The sequence below is a fragment of the Semicossyphus pulcher genome, unplaced genomic scaffold (genome assembly GCF_022749685.1).
Source record: "Semicossyphus pulcher isolate SPU_LCO1_2020_fin unplaced genomic scaffold, fSemPul1.0.p SCAF_12, whole genome shotgun sequence".
In the NCBI taxonomy this organism is placed as follows: Eukaryota; Metazoa; Chordata; class Actinopteri; order Labriformes; family Labridae; genus Semicossyphus; species Semicossyphus pulcher.
The window spans coordinates 13,880,843-13,896,294 of NW_027211626.1; the positions used below are offsets into that span (position 1 = coordinate 13,880,843).

Genomic DNA, 15,452 nt, shown 5'->3' on the forward strand with positions numbered 1-15,452 from the left:
GCGGAGTAGAAAAAGTCCAGCCACTGACAAGCGATTGGAAAAATAGCAATCCTTCCTCAGGACATGAGCTGAATTTAAAGTCCTTTTTTGCAATATTACAACAAATATCATCTCTGTCATTTCATCCTATAATATTAGCCAAACTATAGGCTAAGTTTCAAAGAGAGAGACTGATTTTAAAGTGAAACTAGCCACGGTAATGTAGACGTGTATGGCGGGAATCAATGACATCAATGGTGCTTGTTGTTGAAGGAGCAATCCGCCACTGTCAGATAAAGCTGGTGTTCTCTGTAATCGATAGAAGCAATAATATTTAAAACTGGTGCCATAGCTGTGGAGGAAGTTGTACAAACAGCTTGTGGTTTCGCCCATTCTACATTCCTACATCACCCAGCATGCATTGCACCCCTCCCTCTGAAAGAAGCGGCCCAGCGAGAGACGCTGGAGTGAAACACTACCGTTTTTGTTGCAGGCAACGGCTCAGAGCGGTACAGAATCCGAAATACGACAAGAATATACCGGTGGATCGTCTAAAAAAATCTTCAGGTCTGCAGTCTACTTTTCAAACCTGACGATTTTGAACGAGAAAGTGTAGTTTAGCGAGCTCCCTGGCCTCCACCAGGTGACGCGTTTTATGTAGTCTGGTGGAGGTTTTCCAGGGCCCATTGGAGAAGCAGATAGCGTCCTCCAAAGGCACAGAGCCAAATTGCACTTTTAGCTCCCCATAATAGCATGATATGACTGAGGTTGAAAATTGTCCCTTTAACTGTGCAATAAGGCACACTGCTCAGAGGTATAACAGGCTCGAAACTCAAATGTGGCAGTGAATGACTCAGAGGGTGATGTAGTTAAACTTCAGTCGAATGCCTTTGTCTTGTAAAAACAGCACTGTGAATGTCACGGGTCATCTAGAGGCGTGTATATAGACCCTACATGGATCGCCCATCTGTTGAGAACAAGGTTCTTTGATAAGAAAAAATGGGGCAAAGGAGCAGAGGAAGACTGGGGTGAAGAACTGAGCAGAGAAAAGTTTGGTTTGTAGAGGAATCAAGGACAACCACTGGAGCAAAATGACCTCAAGCCAATCTGTGCATTCATGTATGTGTGTTTGGATGTGCAAGGGGGAAGCTTTGGGCAAGTGAGCCATCCCCTCAGGGTCCCCAACAAGGAATATTAGATGCCCCCTGTCATGGGGCAAAGGTCACCAGATCGACCATCCTGACACACAAGTGCTGTTTTCATTTAATCGTCGAGCAAACTTTAGGAAACCTTTGAGACCTTGCAAAAAGAAGAATTTCCATCAAATGTTTTAGAGCGATTAATGGCTTGTTGCAAAGTGCATTAATCTATCCCGACAGACACAACTGATCAGTCAAACAATGTCCTGTAGACATTCACCCAGTCGGCTACACCAGGCAAGACTTTGAAGATGGGGAAAGTCAGAGTGCCTTTCTGATCCTCTGTTCAAAGTTCTAAACTTTGCGATCTTTTCTTAGAGCTCTCCAGAGAGACCTGCATGTGTGTGTGTGTGAGTGAGTCAGTTTGTATGTACGTGTCGTTTCATCCTTTCCTGCTCGAACTCTCTCACGCAGGGATCAGACCTCTTTGCCCTTGACTGCCCCCGCTCAGTGAAATCTGTCCCAGTTGGACCACTCTGTGGGGCATTAATATTTGAGGGAAACACTCCTTTAAAAGCTCTTTCTGGTACAGAGGACTGAGGAAGTCATAATCCCCTATACTCCTCAAAAATGCCTGTAGACTGCAAATATCATGCTCACCTAAAAAGAAGGCGCTCTATTTGACTGGATGCACAAACAGCTGGGAGGCATCTTTTATTTCCTTCTTGCAGCTCTATGGCACCCATTAGGTTCTCACATACATATAGGATTGTTTACATGACGCTGGAGTGGCTTAAGAATTCAACTACAAGCTTCTCACGAGAGAGTCTGGTTTGCTTCTCTCCCTTTCTCTTTTATTGGAAGCGTGCGGAAATATAGAGAAAGAAGGAATTTGATACAAAATAGGCGAATCTGTAGAGTATTCATTTGGGACATTTAAACAACTCTAGCTATTCAACAAAGGTCCAAAAAAAAGTGGTCACATTGAAATTATCGCTGTAGTTCAACCGCAGAATCAAAGTAAAAATAATAAGCTTGTGTGTATGTGTTTGTGTGTGTGCGCATACCGGCTGTGTTGTCTTCTTTCGCACACTGAGTGAGCAGGGGCCAAAAGTAGTGGGGCCTAATGGGAAAGTCCTGCTTCTTCAGAATCTTCATCAGCTCTAAAGACATCTCTGCAATGAACAAATAATAATCATCAAATGCACATAGATGAGTGTGTGTAAGAAAACAAAGAATAAAAGATGAATGTAATAATGTAAGTTAATCTGAACATGTGCTGTACCCATGTTCTTGGCCTCCAGAGCACAGGACAGAGTGAAGCTGAGTGGTGAGGTGTGCAGATTTGACTCCTGGAGCTCTTTGCAATAGCGGTCCAGCTTCTCCAGTGACTGAAGCGCACAAAGAAATCAAATAATTGATAATTGATTATCTAAATTAATACTCAACATGCCTTAAAATTTATCTAGTATCAAATTCTTACAATACTGTAGTAATACAGTTTTTTTAGGAGAGCTATGGGTGACTTAAATTTCATCCATTTACCGTGCCTATGTTGACACAGTGTCTGAGGAAGAAGTTGCCCAGGTGTGCAGTGTCGGTGCTGTAGCTTTCAGACTGCATTGTGGGGAAAGTCTTCAGGATGTAGAAGGCCGTGTCCTCCAGGCCCTGGGTGATGAGGCTCAGACACAAGTTCATGGAATCTACAGGAAGAAGAACAAGTTATGATTCTGCTCAGGATCATAAAACTGACAAGATGGTTACTAACAGATCTGATCAGTTAGTCGTTTAATGTGTATCTTTTGCTTGTTTTTTTCTATCAAGATCATATTATCACCCAGCCCTCTGTCCCTGACTTTCAGTGACATTACTTCAGCTGCTGTGTACCTGGAACGTAACCCCTCTCATGCCTGAAGCGGTCAACCATCTCTGGGATGTGCTGCTCGTGTCCGGCCCTGCCCAGAGTAAAGATGACCGGCATGAGGTCTCTGTCCATCAGACTGCAGTCTGCTCTCTCTGCTTCTTCCAGAGTCTGACAGAGAGAAAGAGGAGGAGAGGCAACGAGGCAAAGGAAAGAGGGAGTTTTAGTGGCACATGAAGAGAATAAGTAGGAGGGGAAAATAGATCACAAAACATACAGATGTATAAAATGTTCATCTGCATCTGCCTAACAACTAGCTGAATGAACACACACACCTTTTTCATACTGTCCATGTCTCCCTTCTCAGCATAGGCATTTAACAGTGACACATACGTGTCAGGACCCGGTTCAATTCCAGCTCCTTGCATCACAGTCAGGATGTTCTTAGCACTCTCGATGTCCCTGCACAGTGACGAATAACAGGTATTTTATAATACAATAATTTCAGCACCAAACTTTAACATGATGCGTGATAAACATTCACTATAAGAACAAAAGCAGCGACACTCACCCTGCACGAGCATGGCCCGTCACCAGGGAGTTGAAAACTGCATCAGTGATGGGTAAATCTTTGCTCTTCATGAAACCCAGTATGGTGCTGAAAAAGCAGAGAAGACAGTTAAAACCGGGGCCGGTCCAAAGGTGTGATGTCTTGCTGGTTAATTGATCTGATTGTAGATATAGCTGTAATCAACTCTGTTGTTTGTTTGTTTGTTTATGAATAGAAGAGAAAGTGTGCTCACCTGGCTCCCTCAATATTTCCATCTTGGCAGTAGGCTGCGATCAGTCTCTGGTAGGTAACCTGTGCAGGAAAAATAATTAGAGAATTAAACAGAGCGAGAATCGCTCAACATCATTGTGCAGAAGTGGAAGTGGATAATTAATTTGCATTATCCATAATACAATGTGTATATCAACTAAAAGTTCATAGGGGTGTATGAAACTGTGTCGCTGGTGTTGTTGGGGTTGATAGGTACAAGCAAATGTAATAGTAATCTAACCTGAGAGTATTGTACCCTGCACTCCAGCACTTACTCTGTTAGGCAGCACGTTAGCTTCTTCCATCTTGGCCAGGAAGTCAGTGGGGGAGAATTTGAACTCATTCTGCAGGTAAACCTTCAGCAAGGCGTTGTAGTGGCTAACATCATACTGTGCACCTGTGAAGGACAATGTGCAAAATAAGTACCATCACACAACTGTTGCATCTCTAAATACAAACAATGTATATTGTAGAAACCTGCTGGTAATTCTCTGGAACCTTGTGTATGTAAAGATAGACTGCATGATGACTCTATACAATCACTTTTAGTATATTATGTCACTATTTAGTCCCAGTCTAATACTAAGAATATTAATAACCATGGTTTAATATTTCTGAGTTCAGCAGGGGTAAATAGAAAGATAATACTTGCCTAACTCCTTCAGCTTGTCCCACACACGGTGTGCCAGATCATTGCGCTCCTGCAGAGGTAACTCTGGCAACAAGGAACCACAACTACGCAGCAGTAACAAGGCCTGGTTACCACTTGGATAACCTGCAGACAGACAGGAACAGAAGTGAGGATGGAGGTAGAGGAAAAAAGAATGTCAACAGATGCAAAGAGTCAATTTGTCTAAGAAGAGAAGACGCATAAAGCTCTGCTCAATATATATTTAAATAATGTAAACAACAGATTCATGTTGCCATTGTTCATGAGATGTCAAATCATCTCCCTGTTGTCACACGAGCTCCTTCACTAGCAGAGGATTTTTCTTAAGCATTAATTAATCTACAGCAGTGTTAATATGTGAACGAGTAATGACAGGATACATCTCTGAGTAACTGTTCCTTAAAGCCCCCTGATCATTGCTCGGCCTGCCTACCTGTCCTGCTGATATCATGGAAGACGCGCAGCAGCAGGGTCTTGGTGACGCGACCCGTTCTCCTCACAGAGCTGTCCAGCTTGGCCAGAGCCCAGTCAAACTGTTGCACCTGCTTGGTCCGCACCGCTGCACTGGACTCATCTTTCTGCTCTGTGGCCACAGCATAGTTACGCACACACCCCGCTGTATATGGCCACACGCGACTGAAGAGGGTTGTAAAGTGACAAAAGAGTGGGGCGGAGATAGATGGAAGTAAGACAATCAAGAAAGGGTGAGACAAGGTAGAGAGGAGGGAGGGAACAAAACAGTTGACGATGAAAACCGTGGTTGAAGAATGGACAGATTAATATAGTTCTTCAGTGTGTTAGACATAAAACATTTACAGTAGCTATCCTTAACAGTCTGAAAAGCACAGGATGTGTTGAGTGGATAACAATACACATCTAAATGATCAGTATGACCTTGAGAGGAAAAGGTCCAGCAGAGTAACCCCTGGCTGTCATCCATCATCTACTGTATTGTATGATAACGTCTAATTAATGTTAAAAGGCTAAATAGCAAGTATGTTAATCAAATTAAAGGCTGTAGGACAACATTCATGTCTAGTCTCCAATGATGGGCCTTTTACTTAGCTAACAGCTACCTACGCTACTAGCACAGGATCAAATAAAAGATGACATCACTGAATACTAACAATCAAATCATGATTACAAACTAAGTTGCTGTATTTGGCTCAATTCTGAGTCGTGAACTCGACTTTGAGCATGGCTTAGTTACACAACGTCTGATCATCACCTTGTGTAAATGGGAGCCATGTTTACCTAACAAGCTAGCTAACTATTTATGTCGTATGTATCTTTTTCTGACATAATGCCACATATGTCAACAAACTATCATTGAACAGCAGGTCGTATGTGTGTATACGTGTGTCTCTGGTTGTCATTGAGCCTCAATGACATCTCTGCATCACGCTCACGCGTGGACCACAGCTACACTGGCTAACAGACGTGATACCTGGACACATGTTCAGAAGCTCGGCTGATCTGTCTGGAACAAACTCCGGTCCCTCTTCCGCCGAGAGCTCCGCTGTACAGCCGACCGAGCGGCGGTCCGGTTCTTTTGGTGCCTGTGATCTGAAGCAAGCCCGAAGGCGAAAACTTGAGTACCCGGGCTGATCTCAAGAGCGCAGCCATGTTTGCCGTCGCACAGTGGAAGGGCATCCGCACCACGTGACCGGTCAAAGAAAGCACCGCGAGAGCAGCGAACGAGAGCATGCGGGCTAAGGTCATGAGTGCTGTGACGGTGATGCAAGTCCATATTTATTCTGATAAACACTACAAATAAAACTAACCGTACATACCTTTATTTAAAGATAACTATATGACAAAATATCTAAATACTTTCTTATTTATTAAGTATAAAGTAGTACTAAAGAGCAATCTTTACCACCTTGAAGAGTGGTAAAAGAAATGCCCCAGAAAGCTAGTAATTGAAATTTTAGTTATAATAGGTTTTGAAACAACAACATAGACACATGAAAAGATTTACATATGTAGATACCTCGCAAGGTATCTATACATCTTTGTCAATTATTAATTCCAAGAGATAGTGTAAGAAGTCATTAAATAAGACATTTCTGCATGTATTTCATGATGGCAACTGTTGATATTCTAAGTAAGAATACAATTATACTTAGATGAATATATATATTTTCAATTCATATTGCTTATATCAACTGTTTAAAACGATGATTACCCGTATATTGAAAAGATATAACAAGAGAGAATAATTCATTAACAATTTTATTACATTATTTTTAAAACATTGACATGTTCAAGAGAGATATCAGCTCAGTTCTTCGATTAACTTGCCATTCCCTTTGCCCTTCCCTTTTTTCAAGTTCCCCTCAATCACAGTCTTTGCTTTCTCCATGCTGCTCCTTGCACTCTCCCTTCTACTATGTTCATTCCACAACTCAATAGCTAGAGAACTAATCCGGTGTACATTTTCCAACACCCAGGCTTGAAAGAATTCACACTTTTTGCTTGCCAGGAAGTACTTCTGTCTCTTTGCCCCTTCTTCTCCCTCTTTAGACAGTGCATTTTTGGCCTGGGTGAGCACAGAGCGAAGCTGACTCAAGGCTGCCAGGCAGTATCCTGTACCATCCTTCCTGTCTCTGCCTGTCAAGATATGAGCTATGGCTTCCGCCGCCCTGGCTGGGGCAAGAGGATCCTCCTTGTCCAGGAAACCTCCACCTGAAAGGAGAGTTTCTCCACAGTCTAAGGCCTCCTGAACAGAGTTGAACACCCTGTTTGAGTTCAGTGCCTCAGAAAGAGCAAGAATCATGTCACAGAACTCAAACATCATTGAATCGGTGTCATTGTTATACAGACACAGGGTGAAGGTGTAGCCAAAGAGTGTATTTACCAAACCATAGCATACAAGTGGAGATGGATTTGCGCATAAGGAGCTCAACTTTGGAATTTTTGCAGAAATTGGAGGGACGCTGGCATTTATTGAACCACCCTTGCAGTTGTTTGTTTCCTTTCCGTTTCCTCCTTTAGTCTTTCTCAACTTTGTAGCAGATTTGCCCGGATTTTGAACCACTTCTTGTGTCATCTTAACTTTATTAGCACTATCCTGCTGATCCAAAACTGTTGCATTTTCCTTCTCCTGTTTGCTCACCTCTTCCACGAGCATCTCCACGAGGGCTCCCCCTCCCTCCTCATGCTCCTCCCACCATGGCTTCCACAGGGGAACCAGCCCACCAATAGCCCCACCCTTCATCAGACTCATAAATGTCTCTTTCTCTTTACTGTTGAGAAATTCCCACAGCTCCTCCTCTGATAGTTTGTCTATATCCAGCTCTGGGAGGCGATCAGCTAAGTCCAGCTCCCCTTCTGCGTCTTCAGTGTCCTCATCTTCATGTCCAAGCGACGGCTCCTCTCCTCCAATCTGTGCAAGTTTCCTTAAAATGGCCTTAATTTCAGTTTCACCCCCCTCTCCGGACTGTTGAAGCTCTGCTAACCTGGACAGAAGATCCACAACCTGCACTTTCTCTGTTGCCTCTCCTTCCCCTTTGTCTATGTCATCTGACACAATTCCTGCTTCTTTTAACAGACTTTCCATCCCTCCGTCTGTCCTCTCAGCCTTCTGTCTGAGTCCCACAAGCACCTCCTGCATTTTCTTCCTCCCCTCACTTTCTGTTTTGCCCATATCCTTCAGCTCCTGTAGAACAGACTCCTTGTAAAACTCCTCAGAACACACAGAGTGATCTGGGCTCTGGTAGCAAGCCAAGCCGCAGTAATGCAGGTTGCAGCGAGGGCAGGTGTAACAAGAGGGCTTACATTTACACAGCATGCAGGCAGCACTTTTTCTGACGTTCCTGTCTGCTGTAGCCTCTTCTTCTTGTGTCTTTGCTGGCGTGAGAAACTGCTCTTGTCCTGAAGCAGCCCCTCTGGAAGGGAGCAGAATCCCATCTCTTGTCACTGTGTCGGGCTCTGTGTCAGTCCACTGCTCCTTTGGAGCGATGTCTGTCAGAAGACTCCTCACAGACGGAGGAAGTCTCCGTCTTAGTAATGGATTCATCACTGGTTGAAGTTGACCAAAGCACGACGTTGTCTCAAAAGTAAGAGCAAGGACAGGCAACCTAAGGGTTGAACAAATATAAGCTAAGTTATTAGGATATACCTCTTAGGTAAGTGACGTTACTGTTGATTTGACAGTTTGGGGTCCTAACGTTAACAATACAGAAGCAGTGTACTCTTAGCTTCAAATCCGGTAATAGCTTTAAATTACGAAACAAGGTATGTTAACACCCGTCACTGTCAATAATACAAGCTTTTTTTCAGCGTCGATATCTTAAAGAACAAAAAACACTTACTTTCCCGCATTTGCACTGACTCCAACGTTTGACGTTTGTTGTGTCGAGCTAGCTGTGGCGTCGCCGTTTGATGACGTAACAGCGACTTACAGCCGCATTTTTCTAAAAGGAAAAAAAAAGTGTCGCTTCCACAACAGCTACTCCTACTACGTGTTAGGTCAATATGACAATAGTAACATTATAAATATTCATACAAATAATAAAATCAATCAGACTTTATTTGTATAGCATTTTTCATATATCCGCCCCCAATTCATGCACAAGGCTATATGATATGTAAATAGAGAGCTCAATAACAACGGGAGCTGACGAAACTGAGGAAACACTATTATGAATTCATGAGGAAACACTGAAGGTATGATTAACAGAGACTCAAAATAGCAAAAAAAAAAAAATGGAGAACATTAATAAGACAATAAAACATTACAAGGTTTTCCATAAAAATACACTTGGACAAAATAATAAAACACTAAATAAGATGTTAAAATACTACAAAATAAAGAATATATAAATAAATAAATAATCCAGAAAACTGGAGTAAAGTAATAAAACACTAAAATAAGATAATAACACACTAAATCAATATATATATGAATTACTAAAACATACTAAGATGCAATAGATAAAAAAATGTAAAATGTTCTTCAAGATAAAGTTTGCCAAGTTGTAATATAATTGTTTAAAATGTAAGAATATAAATAAAATCTATACAATTATCATGTAAAGTCCATGTAAACTGAAAAAAAAGCAATTACAAAACATTTTTTCCCACTGAAATATAGATACATATTATAATATTTAATTGATAATGAAGTTATATAAATGGTGAAAAAGTTGTTGTGATGTTGTCTAAGCTAGACCCTCTTTGTTTTTGGAAAGCAGGTGGCCAGATTTGAATGAGTCATGCATGTTTTGTTCCGACTAACTGCCCCCTTATCTAACTTTTTGTCAATATGTGAGTGCATCATACATGTCTGTCTGTTTGTGTCTCTCTCTGACTGTGCTGTGTGTCTACATCTCCCGTGGGGCTGTTTGCTGTGAGGTGATTGTCTCCTGCAGGGGGTCAAGCATGGTAAAGGTCATGCAGGTGGGGAGTTGTCAGATGGCCGTCCACCCCTCACTGGGCCGAGGGGTTCCCGTGCCGCCTGTCAGAGCCCGTGGGGAAAGGGGGAGCAGAAGGGGGGTCTGAAGTTGACGTGTGCCATGCTGTCTTGGCCCCGCCCCTGGCTGCCGTGCCAGCAGTCCTGGGTCGGCTGCTGCCTCCTTGTGTCTCCTTTATTCTTCCCTGGCATGTCCTGTGACATGTATGTACCCCCAACACTTACTCCACAAGCTTACTCACTGACTTTAGACTGATGATATGAAGTAACGCACAATCTCATTCAGTTTACAAAAGCTTTTATTTCTCCTTACATGAGTGGTTTGGGTTTTTTGCCTTTAGATGACAGTATAGGCACTGACAATGACAGAATTGGATGATGGTTATCTGTAGTGTGACATAATCACTACCACACCAGGTCATCACTCCACCATGGACCGATCTAGCTATAAAAAGCTGCATGTAAATCCTTTAGCATGAATATAATTTCAACGTTGTATTATTCATTGCCTCAGCATGTCATGTCCTACAAAATTGTTCCTTTATACAAAACAAATGTATCTCATTAAAGATCCTCCAATGTTCATCACACATGTGGTCGCTGCATTAGATAAAAACACTAATCGTTATAAGACCCCTGTGGCATCTATTAATAAGCAGGTAAGGTGGAAGATTTTTAATGTTGAGATTATCTTATCTCATTTGTGACGAGTATGAAATATGTCTTTGGATATACAGTGTAGTGCATGTGGAGGTGTGTCCATGCTTCACTGCTAATCGCAGAGGTCATGAAAATGTCAGATTAAACAAAAGGATTGGAGTGTGAGAAAATGTTCTAAAACACACAAGACAAAACAGAAAATGCACAGTACAAACACCGAATATGCACACACACAAACACACCAGTACAGACACACAAACACACACCATGCTGTCTGCCACCAGCTGATAGGTGACAGGGAACAGGCTCTGCCTTTTGGGCATGTCCAGCCCTGGCATGTCTGGAGCTGTCTACTATACAGCAGGGTATACGTGTGTGTGTGTGTGTGTGTGTGTGTGCGTGTGTGTGTGTTAAAACAAAGTAAACCTACGTTGATGTAGACTGTTCTGTCACCTGTCAGCTCAAAAAGATCTGGCATTATAGGGCACTCCCAAAAGCGAGACTCTGTGTGTGTGTGTGTGTGTGTGTATGTGTGTGTGTGTTGGGGGCTAGAACGTCCTGTCTGTTTCTTATGTCCAGTTTCTATGTGAGCAGCCAGAAGCAAGAGTTCCAGTTTGCCTGACTCTTTGTACATACACTCATGTGACAATGAAGTTCAAGGAGAAAATTACAATATGAGGATGTTATCTTAATCTAAAATGTCCAAATCTCAGCTGCAGTACACAATATAAGGTTTAAATATAACATATGAATTGTTTGTGCATACCTTTCAGCATAAATAACACTTTCTAGTGTTATGTGGAATAATCAATTTGTGTAGATATGAATGCAAAATGAGTGCAACCAATGCATGTGACCCAGAAGTGAGTGTGTGAAGGTGGAGGGTGTATTGCAGTGAAGGCTTAACTGAAACTTGACATAGCAACAACATCCTCCTCCTCCCTCACCCTCTCATCCTCCTTTCATCTTTTCTCCATAAACCCTTTTTTTCATGAATGAACCCAGGAATGTAAACTCAGCTCTGCGGCATGAAAGCATCAATGTACTCCTTCAATAATTAATCTCTGGGATCTATTATTTACCTTTATTATTATCAACTCCACACAGGAAGGCTTCACCGTGCCTCCTCAGACCTTCCCCCCTTCTCCCTTTCTTCCTTCATCTAACTGACAACCTCTGCCAGGTCACCCAATCCATATAAACAAATCCCTGCTTCCTGTGCTGCTTCCTTGATCTGCCTCAACCAGTGGACTCTCCCTTTGAGTGTGAGTGTGTGTGTGTGTGTGCTGACTGAGTGCAGAGCGGCGTGTGATGTGCTAAAACACAGGTAGATGGAGCGGTAGCCTCTCAGTGACCTAAAGCGGCTGTTGACAGCAGTGACAGTAGAAACAAGCAGGAAGAAGGAAAAAGAAACCTCGTCACAGCACTTTGGAAGTCAGCTTCCTCTCTGTCTCTGTCTCTCTTGACCCAGGCAGGAAATAGAGGGTCCGATGTTTCACAGAAGTCTAAACCAGTTATTTTATGTGCTTTTATTTTTCCTACACCGGCAATTTACTCTTATTTTGCAGCCCAAGACTTTTTCTAGTGCCTACGAAGGCAGTCAACTTATCACACATCACTTTCTTTGTCCCCATTTAGATGTGTAGAATATGAGTTTATCAAATACATTGTATTTTGATCATCGATAAGGGCACCATAAACAGTTTGGATTAGAGCTAAAATTGTGATTCTCTGTGAATGTACGCTATTGCCTCAGATACTGCCTTTCGGTCTTCTTGCCTGTATTGTAGTAGCCAGAACACGGGCCATATATGACCCAGAACATAGTAATATTTCAGCAAACAGTATGACCGAAGCTGGATCCTTTTCTGGTTGATGTGGATGTTATTTATCTGACAATTCCCCCAATATACCCAGGCCCTTTTGACAAACATTGTGATGTGATATCTACACAAAGAGGCCTAAATTTTGCACATTTCCAGTTTTGGACTATGTCCAACATAGGACCAGAACCTGGTCAGTTATGTTGGTGTTTTTTTTAAATCTTAATGTGATACCCTCATTTAAGTGTTTTTACATATTTTAATGGTTTAAGACCAATCTAGGCCCATCACAATGATTTTAAAGTAATAATCTCGACTTTACCGGAAAAAATCCCAAGCGGCGCCCAGTTAGTGACACGTTTTCCATCACCCAGCGGTGGTTGGTCTGCCAGAGAGGGTAGGTGGAGCTAAGCGGCTGCTTTTCCGTTCTCTGCAAGTGTTGCGAGTAAACAGTAATCTACTATGGCTGGCAAAGAAAAGATCGATGACTACAGATACAACTTCAACAAGAAGTGAAAATCCAAAGAAAAAGAAACAAATTTGATGCTCAGATGAAGGCAATCATTGACCATCAGCGAGGAAAATCAAGTATGCTCCCGCAATTACCGCTTATCGCCATAGGTGCCGCCAACGAGAACAAAACTGAGATCTATCAAGTTTAGCACTTTAAGATTGAAGGATCTTTTATACAATTGTATGTGAAATTCTATTATTTTTGTTACATATTTTGTATAATCTGTTGTTTGCCTGTAACTCACTGTCATAGCTATTTTGACCAGGTTTTTTTTTAATGTCAATGAGGCTTACATGGCTTAATAAAAAAAAACTACACGTTTTTAACTATTTTGCTCTCCTGAACGTATAAAATAGAAATAAAACTGGTAAAACATTAAAAACAGTGTGATAGAGCAGGAAGTAAGGCTTACACAGTGGGCCTCTAAAAATTAAATTAAATTAAAAAAGACTATATAAAGAGCATAAACTGACTTGCAGTAAGTCTCTACACTATTGTGCACTGACACCAGGGGGGTGAATTCTGTTGAAGGTGTGGGTGTCAGAATGCAGTTTCATAGTATATTAGTGTGTTGTTCTTTCAGACTGGGCTCAAGCTCGCAGAGCTTTCACAAGAGCAGGTTGTGAAACAAGTAAAAAGCCACTGGGAATAGTTCTTGCAATGTGCCTGACCTCTTCAGCAGAGTGACAGACATGTCAAAAACATGTGGAGTGGTGACATTCAAACCTCTTCTCAAGACACATCCTGTCATTTCAAACTCACATTGTTCAAACAAACAGAACTTCATCTCAAATTCTGGGAAAAAGTTTTTGATTCCAAAATATGTCAGGGTGAATAAATATATAATGTATGAAAAATATCATAAATAATATGTTTAAAATGTTTTGTGTTTGACTTGTTTTTCTGTATTTGTTTATTTCAACCCTCTCTCTCTGTCTTCTCATGACTGGTTAAGAAAGAAAAGCAGAGTGAGACGTCCATGTTTTTCCCTCTACTTCCCCTTCTCTCTCCTCTTCTCCATCACACCATTCCCGCAGGAGCAAACCTGAGACTGGCTGTGTATCGGTGTATCACCCTCCACCATCAGTCTAACCTCCGGCCCCGCCTCCCTCCGTCCCCACGAGAGGGAGCAGCGGATCAAGAAAATGGAAGGAATGGAGGAAGGAGTGAGGGAGCGAAAGAGAGAAGTGAGTCTGTGTCCCAAAGGATTGGTCTCTGTCTGTCTAAATCAGGAAGTGAGAATGTGACGGCAGAGCAGAGACATCCCCTCAGTAAGTGTGTGTGTGTGTATGTGTGTGTGTGTGCGTGTGTTTGTATGGACCTCGTTGAGCTGAGGTGTCATATATGTGAAGATCACAGCTTCAAGCTAGGGGCCTAGGGATGACGCTCTAAGTCACTGAAATGCCAGCGACAACTGTGCTGTGATATGTTTATGTGTTTGTGTGAATGTGTGCGCCAGTGTGTGTGTGTGTGTGTGTGTGTGTGTGTGTCTGTCTGTCTTTTGGGACATTTGATGGAGATTAATGCCACACAATCTGAAAGTAAAAATGTTATCAAGTATGTCACCTTGGAAAAAAAAGGGAGTCACATTGTCTCATTTAGACCCTCATACACACACACACACACACACACACACACACACACACACACGCAAACACATACACAATCTAAATCACTGGCTCCAAATGTTTTCTTGTCTGATGAACCTACACAGCCCTGACAATTAAACTCAAATCCACTCAATCCATTAGAACTGATATCAAACCAGGTAAAGAGGCTGGACTTTTTGCCCATTAAACCCAGACATTCAGCCTTATTTCAACCATTTATCCACCAATTTAAACTTTTTTTCAAACATAAATCCATTACTGTCTGCTTTATCTTCAACATTTATGAGTCAGTATTATTTTAACCAAGTTCCCCATTACTTGGGGTGGCTGTGACTCGAGTTGGTCATCTCTCAATCGAAAGGTTGGCGGTTTCCCTGACTGCTACAGTCTACATGTCAAAATGTCCCTGGGCAAGACACTGAACCCGACATGCTCCCGAATATGCATAGATCCTGATGGGAGATTGGTATAGTAGACTTTGCCATCAGTGTATGAATGTGTGTGTGAAAGGCTGAATGTGACATGTAGTGTGAAAGAGCTTTGAATGGTCTGAAGACTAGAAAAACGCTCTTTAAGTGCAGTCCATTCACCATTACATTAAGCTGCATTTCAACCTGTTATCCTTAAACTGTCATGCCACTATTTGTGAAATTTGTGGGTAACTTTAAACCAACAATTTAATCTTTTTATCACTTGATTTATCCAATCTATTTAAACTGTTTTTCCATTTCTAATGTCGACTGATTATAAGCTTTTTTTTAAATCAGCTATTGCAACAATCTATCTACTTCTTTTAGCAAAGTATTTTGACCATATATCCCAACTATTTTAAAACCATTTGGCCATGGATTAGCCTATTTTTTTCCAACATACTGTAGACTTCTCTGGCATCGCAGTCTCAAAGCACTCAAGTGTTAATTTCTTTTTTTCAAATAACAAATGACAAAAACATATAATCTA

The 15,452-nt window shown here is 41.8% G+C and overlaps 2 protein-coding genes across 2 annotated transcripts in view; both read right to left on the reverse strand.

The window, feature by feature from the left end:
- Positions 1 to 6,096, reverse strand: part of lrpprc (leucine-rich pentatricopeptide repeat containing) — a 59,563-nt gene extending 53,467 nt beyond the window's left edge. Inside the window, exons 1-11 of the mRNA XM_069658881.1 lie at positions 5,917 to 6,096; positions 4,903 to 5,105; positions 4,452 to 4,574; positions 4,075 to 4,196; positions 3,783 to 3,841; positions 3,551 to 3,637; positions 3,315 to 3,441; positions 3,006 to 3,150; positions 2,664 to 2,821; positions 2,404 to 2,509; positions 2,186 to 2,293 (exon numbers count right to left, since the gene is read on the reverse strand). Coding sequence (XP_069514982.1) covers positions 2,186 to 2,293; positions 2,404 to 2,509; positions 2,664 to 2,821; positions 3,006 to 3,150; positions 3,315 to 3,441; positions 3,551 to 3,637; positions 3,783 to 3,841; positions 4,075 to 4,196; positions 4,452 to 4,574; positions 4,903 to 5,105; positions 5,917 to 6,095 — 1,417 coding nt within the window. The 5' untranslated portion in view covers position 6,096. The remainder of the gene's footprint in view (positions 1 to 2,185; positions 2,294 to 2,403; positions 2,510 to 2,663; positions 2,822 to 3,005; positions 3,151 to 3,314; positions 3,442 to 3,550; positions 3,638 to 3,782; positions 3,842 to 4,074; positions 4,197 to 4,451; positions 4,575 to 4,902; positions 5,106 to 5,916) is intronic.
- A 651-nt stretch (positions 6,097 to 6,747) lies between these two features.
- znhit2 (zinc finger, HIT-type containing 2) lies at positions 6,748 to 8,825 on the reverse strand. Its single transcript, XM_069659065.1, has 2 exons — positions 8,786 to 8,825; positions 6,748 to 8,551 (listed from the first exon to the last, which is right to left on the reverse strand). The coding sequence occupies exon 2, from the start codon at positions 8,488 to 8,490 to the stop codon at positions 6,748 to 6,750; it is 1,743 nt and encodes a 580-aa protein (XP_069515166.1). The 5' UTR covers positions 8,491 to 8,551; positions 8,786 to 8,825.
- Positions 8,826 to 15,452: the final 6,627 nt, after the last annotated feature.

Coding starts and splice junctions, on each gene's coding strand:
- znhit2 (XM_069659065.1), bottom strand. CDS start 8,490: ATGAATCCATTACTAAGACGGAGACTTCCTCCGTCTGTGAGGAGTCTT.